Source organism: Oryctolagus cuniculus, chromosome 18 (genome assembly GCF_964237555.1).
Source record: "Oryctolagus cuniculus chromosome 18, mOryCun1.1, whole genome shotgun sequence".
NCBI classification, from domain to species: domain Eukaryota; kingdom Metazoa; phylum Chordata; class Mammalia; order Lagomorpha; family Leporidae; genus Oryctolagus; species Oryctolagus cuniculus.
Genome location: NC_091449.1, coordinates 51,468,070 through 51,484,794, shown reverse-complemented (window position 1 = coordinate 51,484,794; position 16,725 = coordinate 51,468,070). Strand labels below are relative to the sequence as shown.

The following is a 16,725-nucleotide window of genomic DNA, read 5'->3' as shown; positions in this document are numbered from 1 at the left end:
CACCCTCACGCTCGGGGTCCCTCTCACACTCACACCGCCACCCTCTCACCCGCAGCGTCCCCTAGGCGGCCGCGGCCAGCCCCGCGCCGTTTCCGGGCCCGCATCCCGCACGCGGCGGAGGCGCGGAAAGTTCGGCCCCACAGGATGCGGCCCCCGCCCGCGCCCCGGCGCCGCTCGGCCCCGCTCCGTAGCCCGCCCGCCGGCCCCCACACAGCCCGTTACCTCCCAGTGGCCGGGCGCCGCCAGGATGCTCGGCCGCGCAGCCAGCACGGCCCCCGCCGCTGCCCAGGCCCCGCCCCCGCCACGTCACTCGCCGCCGGATCGCGACAGCGCGCGCCGCGTCGGGACAGGACTCGCCGCCCGGCCCGCCGGTGGCCGAGCTTCCGGACCCCAGAGGCCGCCTAGGACTCGGTGATCCACTGCCCCGGGGCTCAGCCTTTCGCTGCCGTCGCCTGGTAGCCCCCAGCTGGCCTCACCGGGCCCCGCAGGAGCCGTGACCTGGGCCCAGCCGCGCTGGCCTCCCTGGATGGCTCCTTCCCACCCTGCACTGAGTCACCGGGGGCCTCGGCACAGGGATCCTTTCTCATGAAGCTCTAAACGGCCGCCACGCCCCGTTCCTACTGGCCATTGGCTTGGGCCCCTGCCCTGGGGACCCCGTCTAGCTCACACAAGGCGCCCCGAAGAGCCTCCACACGCAGGCTGACCGAAGAGACACACATCCCGGACTTGTCCTCGCTCCCTCACAGCTCACACTCACATCCAAGCAGACTTCTCCTGCCAGCCCCCCTGGGGCTCTGTCCTCCCTGCCTTGGCCCTGCTACTTTTCTTCCTCTGGTTGCTTCTCCATCTTCTAAAGGTTAGGGCTCCGTTTTCCCTGGTGGCTCTAGGACTCTGTCTAGGGCCACCTGAGCCCTCCCTGTTTCTGGCCCACATTTCAAGTGCTGACTCTCTCCTGGGCCATGGAGTCATGTCCCCAGCTGTGTGTCCACAATTACTCATCCTCTGGTTATACACCACACCCAAATCTCTGGTTCCCCCAGCTGGCACTCTGGAAGGTTCCTCTCCCCTTGCCCCAGACATCCCATGGTTTTCTCCCCAGTGACCAGCTTCCCAGTCAGCCCCTGTCCCACTCCCTCTAACCTATCCCCACAGGGTAGCTGTTCCTAAAACATATCCGAATGACTTTGTGTGTCTCCCCTAAAAACTTTTCCAGCCTCCTCCCCAGGCGCCTGAGATGATCCTTGAGATCCTTAAGCTGCCCCCTTGCCATGAGGAACACCTTCCCTAATGTGTGTATTTGATCAGAATCTGAACCTTTGTCTCCAGGATCAGCCCCTCCAGACTGTCCAGGCAGAGGGACAGCCCTAGACACTTGTGTCACTCAATGGCATCCAGCCCTCTTGTCCTCACACATGCACTGCGTCAGATACTCTTCATCACCACCAGTGTCCCTCAGGACCATGCCTGCAGGGTACATTTATTTGTCCCCATTCTTGAAGGGAGGAATCGGAGGCACAGGGAAGTCAGGAGGTGTCCCCAGACTACGTGGCTGGAGCTGGCTGGCAGAGCTGGGATTTGACCCAGGTGTGCTGGTCCTGAAGCCTGCTCTAACGCCAAGTCCTCTCTGCAGCTGTAAACCTGAGGGTGGCAGTGGGGCTAAAAAGACAGGGCCTGGGGCTCTGTTGCTGTCATCTCTTTACAGAGACCAGTGCTGCTGCACAAGTATATCCCCAGGCTTACTTCCATGTTTGGCTGGCTAATACTGAACTGTAGCTGGTACCGGGAAAGGGTTCAGAGCGCCCCCTAGTGGTCCTAGATGTACCGAAGCCTGGAGATCAGGTTAGCAGGGCTCACTTGGAGACTGGCACTGGGACTTTAACACCCTCACTGGCCTAGGATCTGGGTTCTGCATCACAATATTCAGGCCAGGATCCCATCCCTACGCGTGCTTCAATCTCAGACTCTCTCCATCTTTTTTGGACCCCATCTCTTGTACTCTGTCTTTGCCTATTTCTCTGTCCATCTTGGTCTGTGTCTGTACCAGTCTCAGCCTAGTTTTTCTTCCTCCAGCTGTGTCTCTCTCCAAAGAGGGTAAATAAGCTTAAGAAGCAAATAAGGTGGCATCCTAAAAAGAACTCTAGGCTCGAAGGATGTTGAGGCCTGTAAACTGAAGGAAGACAGAGGCTGGGAAGGGGAGTCCAGTCAGGGTGACCTGTAGGATTGTCCTTACCCCTGCCGCTGGGGTGCCACATGCAGCCTGCTGACCATATAGGAGTGAGGACAGGGTACAAGAGGATAGAGCCCAAAGCACACAGGAGCCACACTTTGGTGCTGGGAGAAGCCACTGAGGGCCCAGTAGGTGTCTGGCTTCAGATCACCTGCCTCCCAATCCTCTCACGCCATCTGTCACTTCCTTCCTAGTGTTCAGAGCCCAGAGCAGGCCAGGATACCTTACAGCATCCAGAATACTTTTATTGCCAGAATCAAGGTACAGCCTACTTAGAGCCCCATGGGGGGCCCCCACTCAGGAATAAAGGGGGGGGGGACAGATGTTGGGTGTGTAGGCAACAGGGAAAATCCAGCTCCACAGCAATCTTGTGGGAGAACAGCACAGTCTAGCCTGAATGTGGCTTTGGGAACCTGACGTGGAGGATTGACCCAAATCCTGGCCAGCTGCCACCAGGAGCCCACGACCCACAGGCAGCGCCATGTTCTCCATCCCCGCTATCACAGAGAGAGCTGTGCAGCATCCCTGGAGCAAACAGAAAACCCCTGCTCTCTCAGGGGACCCTGGGCTGGTCCCTGCAGACAAAATACCACCCCACCGCCTGGTGGGAGCAGGTGCCTCACCACCTCTCAGCCCTGTGCCAGCCCCGCTGGGTGCTAGAGAAACCCTGGGCAGAGCAGCAATGTGGTGGTGGGGTTAGCAAGAGGGCAGCTCTTCACAGCCTTGGATGCTTCCTTGAACTCCCTTTCTCCATCAGGACCTGGATGGCCATGGCACTGGACCCTGCTCTCATCCTTGAACTACAGTCCCAGGTGAAGGGAGCCAGCTTCAATACTGCGGCCAACATATAACCAGGAGCACAGTTCCCATGATGCAGCCTGGAGAACTGGAGGCCCCTCTGCTGCCCAATCCACGGCTAGGCTACTCTTCGACATGAGGGAGGTAGGAGGAATAGAGTGACTGCCCCAGGACTGTGGAGAACACAAACTGCCCCTGCCTGCAGGGGGCTTTAGGCTGTCGCCAGAAAGCCATGGTTAGGAGGACTACCAGCCAGGCCACAGGGAAGCCAGCAGCTCCAGCCACCCATGGCCAGTGGCAGACCAACCTGTGGCTACCACACGGGAGGGGTCGCCTGAGGGGCCAGGGCCCAGTGGGCAAGTGTGAAAAGGCCACAGGGGTAGGAGCAACGTGTGGCCCTGGGGCTGGGGATTGGGGCCAGCTGCCAGCCAATCCACCCCGCTGGGCCAGTCCTGAGGTCACAGTTCCATCAGCAGCAATCTTCCCGTCCGTGGTCCCTCACGTCCACACTTCCTTCTTCCTTCTTCACTGCCACAGAGGAAAGATAAGAAACAGCACGTCCCCATGGCAGGTGTTTCACAGCCTGAGACCCAGAGTCTCGCATGATCAGTCACAAACTTTGGCCATGACAGCCCCAGAGGCCAAGAGAAGCCTCGTGGCCAAGCCATCCAGAGTCCCTGCCTGGCACAGCAATCAAGGCCCAAGGAGAACACGTTTCAGGTAGGCCAGGGTGGTGGCATTGGCCAGCATCTCGATGTGCTCACTGCCTGGCAGCTCCTGCAAAGACACTTGGTGCTCCTGGGAGCCGAGCCAGGTCAGGCACTGCAGGGCACTTTCCAAGTTCACAGTGCCATCGCCATCGCCAAAGCAGATTTTAGGGTCACGGTCAGGGAAGCTCTCGTAGTAGAAGGAGTCTGGCGTGGGCACACCGGTGCCATAGAGGCAGTGCAGTGGCACTCCAGGAGGCACCATGGCGACCAGCCCCTCTGTGTCCTGCCGCATGAGCCAGCCATCTTCAAAGCCAATGTCCTGGAAGAAGCGACGATAGTCCTGCAATGTGTAGTTGGTTGTTGGTGTGTGCACAAACACTTTTTTTGGTGACCAGGTATAGTTGTAGGGCAGCAGCCAGCTGGTGGAGACAGCAGACCGCTGCTGCTCCCGGATCTTCAGGGGCCCAATGACTGGGATGCGGTTGTTGTCTCCTGCAGGGAAAGGGCTTAGATTAGTCTTTTTAAAAATTTTTTTTAAAAATTTATTTGAAAGATGGAGTTACAGAAAGGCAGGTGCAGAAAAAGAGAGGTCGTCCATCCACTGGCCCACTCCACAAACGGCCGCAACGGCCAGAGCTGGGCTGATCTGAAGCCAGGAGCCAGGACCTTTTTCCAGGTCTCCCACATCGGTGCAAGGACCCAAGGATTTGGGCCATCCTCTGCTGCTTTCCCACACCATAGCAGAGAACCAGATCAGAAGTGGAGCAGTCAGGTCTTGAACCAGCACCCACATGGGATGCTGGTGGTGCAGACACCGGCTCCACTGGATCAGTCTTTGCTTAGGAATGCCAGCTCGCTGGGCACCACGCTTGTCACCAGGCCCTCGGCCAGACCCGGGCTAGTGGTCCAGTCAACACTCCCTCATTTCTGCACCGCTATTATAACTTCCATCCCTGCATGGGCTTTGATGGCTTCTCCTTATTTTTTCAACATTTGAAAAGCACACTCACAAGCCTGGTTTAGTGTTTCTTTTGCCATTTCCTCACGAGGAATTTAGCCCCCAAATAACCCTGGGGTGATTTATTACGTCTCCTTCCCTGTAAACAGCAACTCCTTGGAATGCTTACCCGGGAAGGTGTGGGCACTGACCTTCCCTAAGCTAACTCAACAGGTTGGAAGCCCAGAGACTTGTTCCTCTTTCTCTTACACCACAGTGAGCCCTGACCTCCTCCCGGTCACCTGCCCGCGAGCAGCCAGGCCTGCTGGAGACAGGGCAGGAGGGGAGGCTGCTGGAGGAGTCAGGGTCCTTCAATATCACAGATGCACCCACCAGACGGTGAGGCCTTGGGACAGTGGTCCCTGAACTGTATAGGGCCAAAACCCTGTATCTGAAGGGAGGGAGACCTCTCTGCCTGCTGGAGCCTGGCTTTAGGATCCCTGAGGAAAGGGAGGCCCCTAGAGGTCCATGGACTCCCACCTCCCCACAGCACACCCCCACTCTTGGGCTGCCAGGGCTCATGCAACAGCTTCCTGGCTGGGAGAGGGGTTGGGGTCCAAACTCCACCATGGCTCCCTGTCCAGACTCAGCAGGTACCCATATCTGTCCCTCCAGGTCAGAGGCTGGACAGAGCAGGTAGCTGTGCTGAGCCCTCACTGTATCTGAGTATCTGAGCCATAGGCTCACTGTCAATTCAGGGTCACTACTGGGAGAGGCACTGGGCCTGACCTGATGGCAATGACCAGTTGGCCCCACAGGTCAGGCAGTGCTGCTGACTTGAGGGAAAATAAACTCCTGAGATACTTGACACAGTCTTGAACCACAGCTCCCAAATGAGGGTCACAGGGACTCCAGCCAGTTCTAGCAGAGAGGCAAGGTTGCTCCTAAGCACAGAGCTCCACTGTACGGCTGCAGGTTGCAGGTTCTGACAGTCACTACAAGGCAAGTGATTGGTGAGGGACCAGGAAGGGGGTGACTTTCTCAACTGCCTGGCAAGCAGGCCCAGAGAGAGCTGCACTCACGTACTCCCTATCTGTGCCCACAGATGGAGGTGCAATTCATAAACAGGAAACGGCAGTTGGTCTGCCTTTTCTAGCACCAGGCAGGATGAAGAAGTGAGGGTGAGGGTGAGAAGGAATGAAAAGGTACCTTCAAAGGACTTTGGGTAAAAACCAAATTAGGGCAGCCAGGCCTGAGCCCTGGGGGTGTATGTGTGTGCATACATGTGGGTGTGCACCCACGCACAAGCAAGTACCTGTAGGATAAAGTTATGCACCTCCAGGGACATGCTATAAGAAACCTACACAAATTACAAGGGCTATCAACTAGGGAAGTGAGATCAGGAGTAGCATTAGATCCTCTTTTGGAAAAAAAAAAATTGAAAAAGAATGGCAGGCCTGCATTGTGGCACAGTGGGTTAAGCTGCTGCTGGTGATAATGACATCCCATTTTGGAGTGCCAGTGCAAATTCCGGCTGCTCTGCTTCCAATTGAGCTTCCTGTTAATGCCCCTAGGAAGGCAAAAGATGATGACCCAAGTGCCTGGGCCCCTGCCACCCATATGGGAACCTGGATGGAATTCCTGGCTCCTGGCTTCAGCCTAAAATAACCCAAGCTAGTTGTAGCCATTTGGGGAGTGAACCGGAAATGGAAGATTTTTCTCATTCTCTCCCTCTCTGATGTTCTGCCTTTTAAATAAGTTAATTAATTAAAAAAAAAAAAAGAAAGAAAAGAAAAGAAAAGAAAAGAAATGTCATTCTGGAGGAGGAAGAGTGCCCACCCAGGAACAGAGGCATGAAGGCTGCTAGCCCACAGCACATCCTGGAAGCAGAGAGAGGACGGCATTCCTGCTACCCACCCCCTGCCCTGCCAACGGGAGTCTTACCTGAGGCCAGGACGCGTAGGGTCTTGGCCACGCCCCCCCAGGGCGCGCCTAGTGACACAAAGGCACGGATGTACTTGTCCTTCCAGGCCTGCGGTTGCCGCTGCAGAAAGTAGAGCGTGTACATGTTGCCCATGCTATGGGCAACCAGCACCACAGGGCCCCCATACAGCTGGTGCATCTCCTCGATCATCTCTCGGAGGGCCAGGAAGTAGGGCCCGTTTTCATCTGCAGGCCAGAGCCAGGCAGGGGTCAGGTGGGAAGGGTCCTAGGGCCTAAACCACTGACCATTCCTCAAGTCAGACCCAGGACTCGGTGGGTGGGGACAGCGCTAAACTGCAAGTGGGAGCAGTCTGGTCCTCCCCCACCCCGGCTTCCAGGAAGGGAGGAAACGGGCTCCTTTTCCCACTGCCCCTCTCCCACCTCCCTTTCCCAGGATACTTTCTGTCCCTAGGGCTCAGAGGCCCAGAGGTCCTGGGGTTAGGGACAGGGAAGGACAGGGGTGATGGCTATGGAGCTGGACCATGCCAGAGACCCAGGAAAGGGGAGAGCCCAAGGCCAGTGGTGGCTATGACTGCATCATCCCTACCTCCCAAGACCCCAGGGAAGGAATGAGGGTGACTGCTTACTTGGGGCTCGGCGCCAGTCATAGGGGGCCCCTCGGACGTCCTCACCCCGCGTGTAGCCCCAGTCCACAAGGCTCTCCACCATGGTGTGGAAATAGGAACCTGCCAACAGAAATGCATGGCATTAGAGAAAGCACAGCCAGTGCCTGCCACCCATACCACACCTGCCACAGAGACCATGACATCCACTGGAACCACGTACCTGGAGGATGGCTACAGGGCAGACACAGCTCAGAGGACACCCTTCCAAACCAAAGTGGTCCCTCCAACTCTAGGGGTACAGCAGAGCCCCAGCTCTACATACCCACGCTGCTCTTGCTGGGATCCAAGAACTCCAATGAGAAGGTCTTCCCAAAGCCAGGGACACGCACATCCACGCCATCAGGAAACTGGGTGGCCCGGGATGTGTTGTTGTAAATTAGCCTATCAAGAGGGGACATGTAGCCAGTTAGCTCAGAAGTGACACCCCAATATTGCCCTGTGTCCTGAGCCATACTCCCTTCTGATCCCCAGGTTTCGTCAGATGTGCAAGGGAGAGAAAAGAAACACAGCAGGTTTAGGTTTACAAAGGACAGACCATTAACCACAGCTAGATGAGGGCTCCCACCAAGGCTCACTCCCAAGATTGACCACAAGACCCCTGTCAAGGCCATATTCTTTTCTCCCCAGTGTCGCCTACCCCAGAATGAGGCTCATGAATTGGTGGAGAGAAGAAAGTCCTGGCTCTGCCATGAACTTCACACTTGACCCCAAGAGGCAGCAGACCCTTGTAGTCTCGCATTGCCCCATGGCTAAGGCTCTAGCCCCTGCCCCTGCTTCCACACACGCCAGGGCAAAGGAGACAATGAGTGCAGCAAACAACAAAATCAGACAAGGACTCCATCTCAGGGCCTGAGCAGCTGTGGCTGTTGTGTCGACGGGTGGATAAGGCCAGACAAGTGATGGGGACAGCTTGGGGAGACAGGAGAAAGGCCTTCCGCAGACCCAGGTAGGGACAGCTGAGTCCTACTTGCACTGGGTATTGGACCCCGCCACACCATCTGCGGAGGACGTGAACAAACCACGCCCATGTGACCTGCCCCATAACATACTGCAGAGCCCTATCACCTGTCAGATTGCAACCACTTGCCCAGAGCTGGCTGGCAAATTCCTATAAGCCATGACATACTGACCACCAGCTATTTGGGATCCCTACCAGCCCCTTTATAAGTTTTTTATTGCTGTGTAACAAATTATCAAAGACCTAGAAGCTTCAAACATCATACATATCTAACAGTTTCTGCAGCTGCGGTGTAAAACAGAACCAGGTGAGAGAGACCCCTCCTCAAGGCTCTAGCTACAAGGCTGCTCTATCCTGACTCGCTGGGGAAGGAGTTGGCAAGGCCTGGAGAAATGCTGGGGATGGGGTTGGAGGAGACAGAAGTCGCGCCAGGCTAGGAACACTACACTGATCTTGCTGGACACCAAAGAAGCCAATGTGCGCCAAAGAAACACAGGAACCCGAAGTTCCTGGTGACCCTCAACCACTAGGGGCTTCACAGTCACAGGAAGCTGACAGAGCCCCGGCACCAACCTAGACAATAGCTCTGGGCCCACTCTCTCCCGGACAATCTATAGACTATCCCAGTAGCCACCCAGTAAAATGCAAACCCAGAGCAGCTCTGTGCTGCATGCGGCACAGAAGCATAAACAGGTCAGAGGAACAATCAGACAAGTCCTTCTCGGCTCCAGTCCACATCTCCAATTGCCAGTACCTGAGGCCATGTCCCCAGTATAAAAATAGAAACGGAAATCAACAGCCTGGAAATAGCCCCATCCACACACACAGAGAAGGAAAGAGCTGACAGCCAGTGGGGGCAGGGGTCTGGAGAAGCAGCTAGCAGGTCTCTGGGGAAAACTTTTAATTTATGAGACACCTTCTGCTCAAACATGCATTAAGCACCAACTGTGTTCCTGGTTCTACTGATGATAAAAAAGGTACAGTCCCTGTTTGTAGGGCGCTCAGCTCAGAGTCACACAGTCTGGGTTGGAATTCTGGTTCTGCCATTCACCTGTCAGCTGAGTCAGCACAGCCATTCTGTAATTTCTGTGAGCCTCTACACTTCCTCACCTGAAAAGCCAGTTTAAAAAGAGCACCTGTTTCACAGAGTCGCTGTATGACTGAATGAAGGAAAGCACAGCCATACAGCACTGAACAATGGGACTATGTTCTGAGAAATGCGTCATCAGGTGATTTCACTGTTTGATGAATGTCAGAATATGCTTACATAAACCTAGACGTGTCAGTCAATCACTTAACACGGCCTCTGATGCAATCAAGATACGTGGTTAATTCAGGATGTATACGGCTGCTGCTGGCAGAATACAGCATGCTGTTCTACACTAAGTAAGAAGACACTCTAGAATGACAGTAAGAAGTAAATACATATGCCAGTAGTAAGGTCAGTTATTACCAAGTATTATGCACATAATTGTACTGCTATATTTTCATTAAACTGGTGGCATAGTAGGTTAATTTACACTAACATCACCATAAGTGCATAAGTAATGACCTGCACTGACAGTGTTATGCCAGCTGTGGCATCACAAGGACAGGAATTTTTCAGCTCCGAGATTGTACAGGACCAGTTGTTAACTGCAACATCATATGTAGAACGTACTGAATGTAAAGTTAATAGTGGCTATATTCAACTTGGGAAATATCCGTAGCAACATGATGTGACCTGTGGGAAGGAGTGGAGAGCTACATGGAGTGGCAGGGGAGAACTCACACAGGGAGCAAGGTCAGGTTTCAAAGGGGAAATGGGGGGAAAAGAAAACAAATAAATATGGTACCTGGCAGGGAGCTGATCTGGCAAAGGGAGTGGAAGCAGATTACAGTCTGAAATCTAGCAGGTGCTGTGGAGGCAGAGCCTGTCCCAGGAGAACAGGCAGCTGGGGGCGGAGGCGTGGCCAAGCCACAAAGAAGGGATGACGTTGGAGCTGTGGATAGGGCCTGAGGGGCCAGGGCTGAACTGGAGAGGGAAAGGACAGAGCAGCAGCAAAGTCTGGCCTGAGAGTGCAGAGGTGCTGCCAGCCAGACCACGCGGAGGGCCTCGGGTCCTGGGAAGGGAAACAGATCCCACACCGGTGCTTGAAGTGGGGCTGAGAAGGCCTGTGCAGGCCCCCACCTGATATTGTCGATCCAGCAGTCAATGATGACGGGCAGCAGCAGTTCCAGGTTCAGCCAGAGTGTGAAGTAGCTGTCCGTCCTCTTGGAGCACAGGTAATGCACAACCTTCGGCTTGTCCAGCTTTGCCTCCAGCTGGTTGCCCAAATCACCAGGCACTACAAGGGCGCACAAGACATGCATAAGCTCTGGGCCTGGCAGGCCGGAAACCTCCAGAAACCTTAAAGTCCGCCACAGACTCTCCCCAAGAGTCACGGGCACCGTGGGAGACCCCGGCAATTCCACACCTCCAACTGAAACCCTAACCCTAACAGTGCCAGGGCAGGAAAACCAGAAAGCCAAGACCCTGACTCAGGGGCCTGGACACCATCTTCACACAAAAGCTGCTACTGCTCCCTGGTACACAGGAGTGAACGCGAAGCCTATGGGGGGCTTGAGAGAGGCCACTGTGTCTTGGGGGAGTCCCCATCACACTTCCTGAGCCCGGGGAAAGTAAATCCTGGTGTCTGTACAAGAACATCCTCCCAGGACATTCGGGCTACTGGAATGGGGTTCAGGTTGAAGTCACTTCCCCATGGTAGGTCTCAGTTTCCTTATGTGTGAAGTGCGATCTTGTCTCAAACCAGTCTCTTGCAAACACGAACCTCCACACATGGCTTCTATGGTTCACGGACCAAGACGAGAGCTCTGACTTAGAGATCCCCTGAATTCCAGAACACTACTACAGGCTTGTCATTAGATATATGCTCTTCAGGCTTGAACCCAAAGACCTTCCACCTACAGCCATCCCAGGCACCTTGTTCATGCCAAGAGAGGGAACAGGAAGCAGGACAGGACACTGGGCCACTATGCCAGCCAAAACTGAACCCAGAGAAGGTATTCCGGACTTGCAGGAAGGAGATCACAAACAGAAACACAGCTGAGAGAAGCCTGAACTGGCACCTGCCAGCTCACTGAGGTCCCTGCACCCTGCTAAAGCGCAGGACCCACTGAGCCTCTAGAAGGCAGAGCACCCAGAGGCCCCTAGCATGGCTGGGAGCCTGCACTGGAGACAGCTAGCCCGAATCAACACACCAGGCAAGCCATAGTCTAGCAGGGGTAGGTGTGGCCAGGTCCCAAGTAGGACTTCTCTCCAACCCAGCCAATCTGTTCAGTGCACACAGAGCCCTGGGGTCCTTGTGACCCCCAAGCCCATCCCTATTGCTTCACTGCCCAGCATTCCAAGGCTTTCAGAGGCCAGCTCTGTGGCACAGTGGGTTCAGGGTTAAGCCACCACTTGCAGCATCATCAGCCCCATCAGGGGGTGCCGATTGCTCTGCTTCCAAACCAGCCTTCTCTTAATGTGTGTGGGAAGGCAGAGCAAGATGGCCCAAGTGCTTGGGTCTCTGCCACCCATGTGGGAGACCAGGATGGAGTTCCTGGCTGCCGCGTTCAACCTGGTGCAGCTTTGGCCATTGTAGCTGACTGCGGAGTGGACCAGTGAATGGAAGATCTGTCTCCTTTTCTTTCTTTTCTTTTTTCCACATTTTTAGCCTTTATTTAGTGAGAAAGATGCATAGAACAGTGAGTGCTTTATCTAAGAGAGAGAAGTAAATCTGGGTTCATACTGAGCACCAGGAACCAGCCATGTGGAGGAGCATCTAGCCAGGAAGCCTAGGGCAGGTGGTCCGAAGGCCACACGCCCTGGAGGCACAGGGCTACAGCAAGCCCCCTCCTGGCAAGAGGCCAGGGAAGAAGAGAAGGGCCAATCTGTCTCTTTTTCTCTCTGATGCTCTACCTTCCAAAAAGCAAACAAGTCTGTAAAAATGAAAAGCCCTTCACAGTCCAGTTACTCTCACTGACCTTTCGGGCCTCAGCTGCTCCCTCATGTCATGCTCCTGACACCTCCCAAACACAGCCCCATTTAGGCTAAATGACCATGGAATAAACAGCCAGCGCCTGTAAGCCCAGCCCTGCACAGGGTGTGCCTGCCCTCCAGTGCACCATGTCAGTGTCTTCAGGGTGCCCTGTGAGCAGGTGTGGCGTCTGCCTTTACCTCCCTTCCTGATGTGGGTGTGGAAGCAAGGAGTCTCCAGCAGGACACCTCTGGATGATAATGCCCGAGGACTGGGCAGGGCACTGCAGAGACATGGGTCACTGTCTCCACCAAAAAGGAAACGGTTGGAAGAAGTCACCAGATCTGCTTTGCCCCAGACACCCCTTGACCTGGTCAGGCCATGTGACTGCTAAAAATAGCAGGGATCACTTCCTGAAGGCCTTTGTGCCTGGAACTAAGGGCCATCCATGTGTCTTTCATCCCCACTTAACAGATGAGGAAACTGAGGCCAGGAGGGGTAGGAATGGCTTACCTACCCTGTCCGGGGTCATTTCTCTGACCTCTGCTTCTTGTACCATTAGTTCAAGTCCTACTCTTAGAGAATGCTGATCCTCTGATGGTCAAGGTCAGATTGCTGCTCTGCCTAGCAGCAGCTCATCTTTTTTTTAAGATTTAATTATTTGGGGCCAGCACTGTGGCATAGTGGATAAAGCTGCTGTCTGCAGTGCTGGCATCCCATATGAGCACTGGTTCAAGTCCCGGCTGTTTCACTTCCAATCTAGCTCTCAGCTATGGCCTGGGAAAACGGAGGAAGATGGCCCAAGTCCTTGGGCCCCTGCACCCACGTGGGAGACCCAGAGGAAGCTCCTGGCTCCTGGCTTCGGATCGGCACAGCTCTGGCCATTGCAGCCATCTGGGGAGTGAACTGTGGATGGAAGACCTCTCTCTCTCTCTGCCTCTGCCTCTCTGTTAACTCTGCTTCTCAAATAAATAATCTTTTTAAAAATAAAAATCTTTTTTAAAAAAGATGTAATTACTTATTTGAGAGGCAGAGTTAGAGAGAGAAAGAGAGACAGATCTTCCACTCACTGGTCCACTCCCCAAATGGCCACAATGACTAGGGCAGGGTCAGGCTGAAGCCAGGAGCCAGGATCTTCATCTGGGTCTCCCAGCTGTGTGCAGGGGCTCAAGCACTTGAGCCATCCTCCACTGCCTTCCCAGACACATTACCAGGGAGCTGGACTGGAAGTGGAGCAGCGGGGACTCAAACCAGCACCCATGTGGGATGCCAGCACTGCAGGCCCCTAGCAGCTCATCCTGAGTTAACATCAGCAGCCTCACTCCCTACGAAGCTGGGAAAATTAGGATCCTGCTGGAGGTGGGAGCAGTGGCCACCAACACACCCGCTGGAGATGGGAGGTGCTCTCTGACGTGGGTGGGGCCTGCTGCTCCTGTGCTGTGACCTAGGATAAGCAAGTACTGAAAGAATTAATGAGTGCAGTCAGCACCACCCCAGGCAAAAAGGGTACGTTCTGACAGCAGACCGCACACTTCCAACGCCACGCCTCTCACAGTCAGAACTCCCAAGGCCCACACATGACTTCCTGTGGCCCCTAGGATAAAGTCCAGATGACCCAACCAGTCACGAGCCCCACACAATCCCCCCCCTCCCCCCACTCCATTCTAGCAGCCTGAGACTGCTCACTTTCCTCCTTCAGATATGTTGTTCCCTCCGCCCAGAACTCTCTCCTGATCTCAGCTCCAGTTGCATATTCTGGGAAGCCTCCCCTGACACCCACCAGCCAGCTGGCTCCGTGGACTCTGTGCTTGCCCAGCACAGGTTCACCTCTGGGGACTGTTGTTAATCATGCCCTGCAAACTGGAGGGAGGCAGGGCCAAATGTGCTCAGATCTCACAGTGAACCTGAAGCTCCCTCCTGGAGCACTGGTGGGGTCTCCAGGGACCAAGCTGCCTGCCAATCTTATCCTTCTGGGATTTCCGTTATCTCTATTAAAGTATTCCAAGCAGAAAGAACGTGGGGAGTGGGACGATCACACCATAGCAGCTCAGTATGCAACGTGTGCCTCAGGATGCCTCTGCCCTCAGGAATCCTGGCTGGCCACCATCATACCCGCTGGAGAAGGGCGCAGTGGCCACCATCATACCCGCTGGAGAAGGGCGCAGTGGCCACCATCATACCCGCTGGAGAAGGGCGCAGTGGCCACCATCATACCCGCTGGAGAAGGGCGCAGTGGCCACCAACATTCCCGCTGGAGAAGGGAGCAGTGGCCACCATCATACCCGCTGGAGAAGGGCGCAGTGGCCACCATCATACCCGCTGGAGAAGGGAGCAGTGGCCACCATCATACCCGCTGGAGAAGGGCGCAGTGGCCACCATCATACCCGCTGGAGAAGGGCGCAGTGGCCACCAACATTCCCACTGGAGAAGGGAGCAGTGGCCACCAACATTCCCACTGGAGAAGGGAGCAGTGGCCACCAACATTCCCGCTGGAGAAGGGAGCAGTGGCCACCAACATTCCCACTGGAGAAGGGAGCAGTGGCCACCAACATTCCCGCTGGAGAAGGGAGCAGTGGCCACCAACATTCCCGCTGGAGAAGGGAGCAGTGGCCACCAACATTCCCGCTGGAGAAGGGAGCAGTGGCCACCAACATTCCCGCTGGAGAAGGGAGCAGTGGCCACCAACATTCCCGCTGGAGAAGGGCGCAGTGGCCTGAATGAGGCATTGGAGCCCCCAGACAAACGTCTCATCCTGGCCTACAACAAGGAAACAGCGGTTCCTGTACATCACAGCCAGATCTGTGATCAAGGCCGGAGTGGGTGTAGCTGGTTCTGTGGTGCAGCATGTTAAACCACTGCCTGCGATGATGGCATCCCATATGGGCACCAGTTTGAGTCCTGGCTGCTCCACTTCCATCCAGCTCCCTGTTAATGTGCCTGGGAAAGCAGCAGAGAAAGGCCCAAGTCCCTGGGCCACTGCACTCATATGGGAGATCCATAAGAAATTCCTGGCTCCTGGCTTTGGCATGGCGCAGCCCCGGCCGTTGTAGTTATTTGTTGAGTGAACCAGCAGATGGAAGATCTCTCTGTCTCTCACCCTCTCTCTGTAACTCTGCCTTTCAAATAAATAAAATAAATCCTAAAAAAAAATTTTTTTTTTTTAAGGAAGGGGTAGGTAGGGGAGGTTGCTCAGCCCCCACATGGCCTAATCCAAGCAGGTCTGGCAGGGGTCAGAGTACAGGCATGTTGTCTGACACTTGTTCATGGCCATTGTCCCAAACCTACTCCCTGCCAGCCTGCTTCTCTTAGGCCTCCAGGCTCAGGCCAGTGCCACCCATTTATAGCTGGGGAAGAGGGGACACAGGGGCTTGGTGGGCGGCTGGGAAGCAATCCATTCCCCAGTTTCTCCCAGTAATGCACTCCGAAACATGGAAGGTATCGAGGCTGGAAGGGCTGAAGGTGACAGCCTCCCAGCCAGGCCCAGGACAACACAGAAGCCAATTCTAACGCCACCCTACTGGCCCCCACCAGCACTCAGTCAAGGGACTCAAGGGCCCCAGTCTTTCCCAACTGAAAACCCGAGCTAGGCAAGGCAAGGCTCGGGACGGATGTGGATGGGTGGAAGGATGGACGGTGACCCTCCCACTCACTCCCATTCCCTAGCAGAGCAGCTGGTGTTAAGCTGTCCACACCCGCGCCCAGCACGGCGGATCTTTGACCCAGGTGAAAAGACACACACCGAGACGCTTCTCTATTTCTGACCGAGGAGGACAGCCGTGCCCGCACCCCGCCCTGCCGGACAGACCCATTACCAAACACGCGGCTCACCCAGCACCACTGGGGGGCGACGTCGGGCCTGGAGCGCGGGGGCCAGGAGCAGCATCAGCAGGACCGGGAGGCCACTCAGGAGCATCGCCACGCGGCAGGGGCAGGCGCGGAGCCCCATGGCGCGCGTCCCCCGCTGTAGGCGGCCGCTGCAAGCTCAGCGCTCCGACTAGCGCCTAGGCCCCACAGCGGCTGCGGGGACGTACTTAACCCCGCCGCCCGGAGCCGCCTGCAGCCGCCCGGCCAATCAGGGCCCGCCTCTCCAAAAGGCCTACCAATAGGGACTCGCCGCCCTTCCCAGCCCGGGCTCCGTCCCGCCCTTGCCCAGCCCCCGGACTCGCCCCTTGATCGCGCTGCGCGCCGAGCGCATCGATCCATCCACGCGCAGCCTGACTCCGGGATCGCGGCAGCCCCCTCCTCGCAGCCGCTGTGCACCCAGCTCAGCCCTCACCTCCGATTCCCGGTTCCTCCCAGACTTTGAGAGTCCTGGCTGAGACGATACGGAGACCGGCGCTCTCCGATGCGGAGCGACTCCTGTGAAAAGCCGGAACAGAGGAAGTGACCGCCAGGCAGTTCTTGGGCCTCAGATGACCAGGACCATTTTGCAATCCTCACACCGGTTCTTCGCGCTCTGCCCGCAAGGAACCTGGGTTCGCT

General features: G+C 55.8%; 2 protein-coding genes and 1 long non-coding RNA gene across 14 annotated transcripts in view; 1 reads left to right on the top strand and 2 right to left on the bottom strand.

Moving 5' to 3' along the window:
* Positions 1-906, bottom strand: part of SLC7A6 (solute carrier family 7 member 6) — a 35,226-nt gene extending 34,320 nt beyond the window's left edge. For 2 of the 6 annotated variants that reach the window (XM_070062659.1, XM_070062662.1), the window contains exon 1: positions 223-351. The gene's annotated coding sequence lies outside the window, so the exon portion shown is untranslated. Of the gene's footprint in view, positions 1-33; positions 195-222; positions 352-757 lie in introns of those variants that run through there. The other 4 variants (XM_070062660.1, XM_070062663.1, XM_070062665.1 and 1 more) reach the window with 3 other exon arrangements.
* On the top strand, positions 517-4,086 carry LOC138846565 (uncharacterized). The gene is made up of 2 exons (XR_011384071.1): positions 517-1,471; positions 2,422-4,086. It is a non-coding gene; the product is annotated as an uncharacterized lncRNA (long non-coding RNA).
* The window catches only part of PLA2G15 (phospholipase A2 group XV), a 20,545-nt gene continuing 6,267 nt past the window's right edge, over positions 2,448-16,725 (bottom strand). For 4 of the 7 annotated variants that reach the window (XM_008257504.4, XM_051847220.2, XM_070062670.1 and 1 more), the window contains 6 exons: positions 16,520-16,602; positions 10,410-10,566; positions 7,544-7,662; positions 7,243-7,341; positions 6,617-6,841; positions 2,448-4,227 (listed from right to left, as the gene is read on the bottom strand). In XM_008257504.4, the coding sequence (XP_008255726.2) occupies positions 3,719-4,227; positions 6,617-6,841; positions 7,243-7,341; positions 7,544-7,662; positions 10,410-10,566; positions 16,520-16,602 (1,192 nt within the window). In that variant the 3' untranslated portion in view covers positions 2,448-3,718. Of the gene's footprint in view, positions 4,228-6,616; positions 6,842-7,242; positions 7,342-7,543; positions 7,663-10,409; positions 10,567-16,071; positions 16,456-16,519; positions 16,603-16,725 lie in introns of those variants that run through there. The other 3 variants (XM_008257508.4, XM_002711634.5, XM_051847221.2) reach the window with 3 other exon arrangements.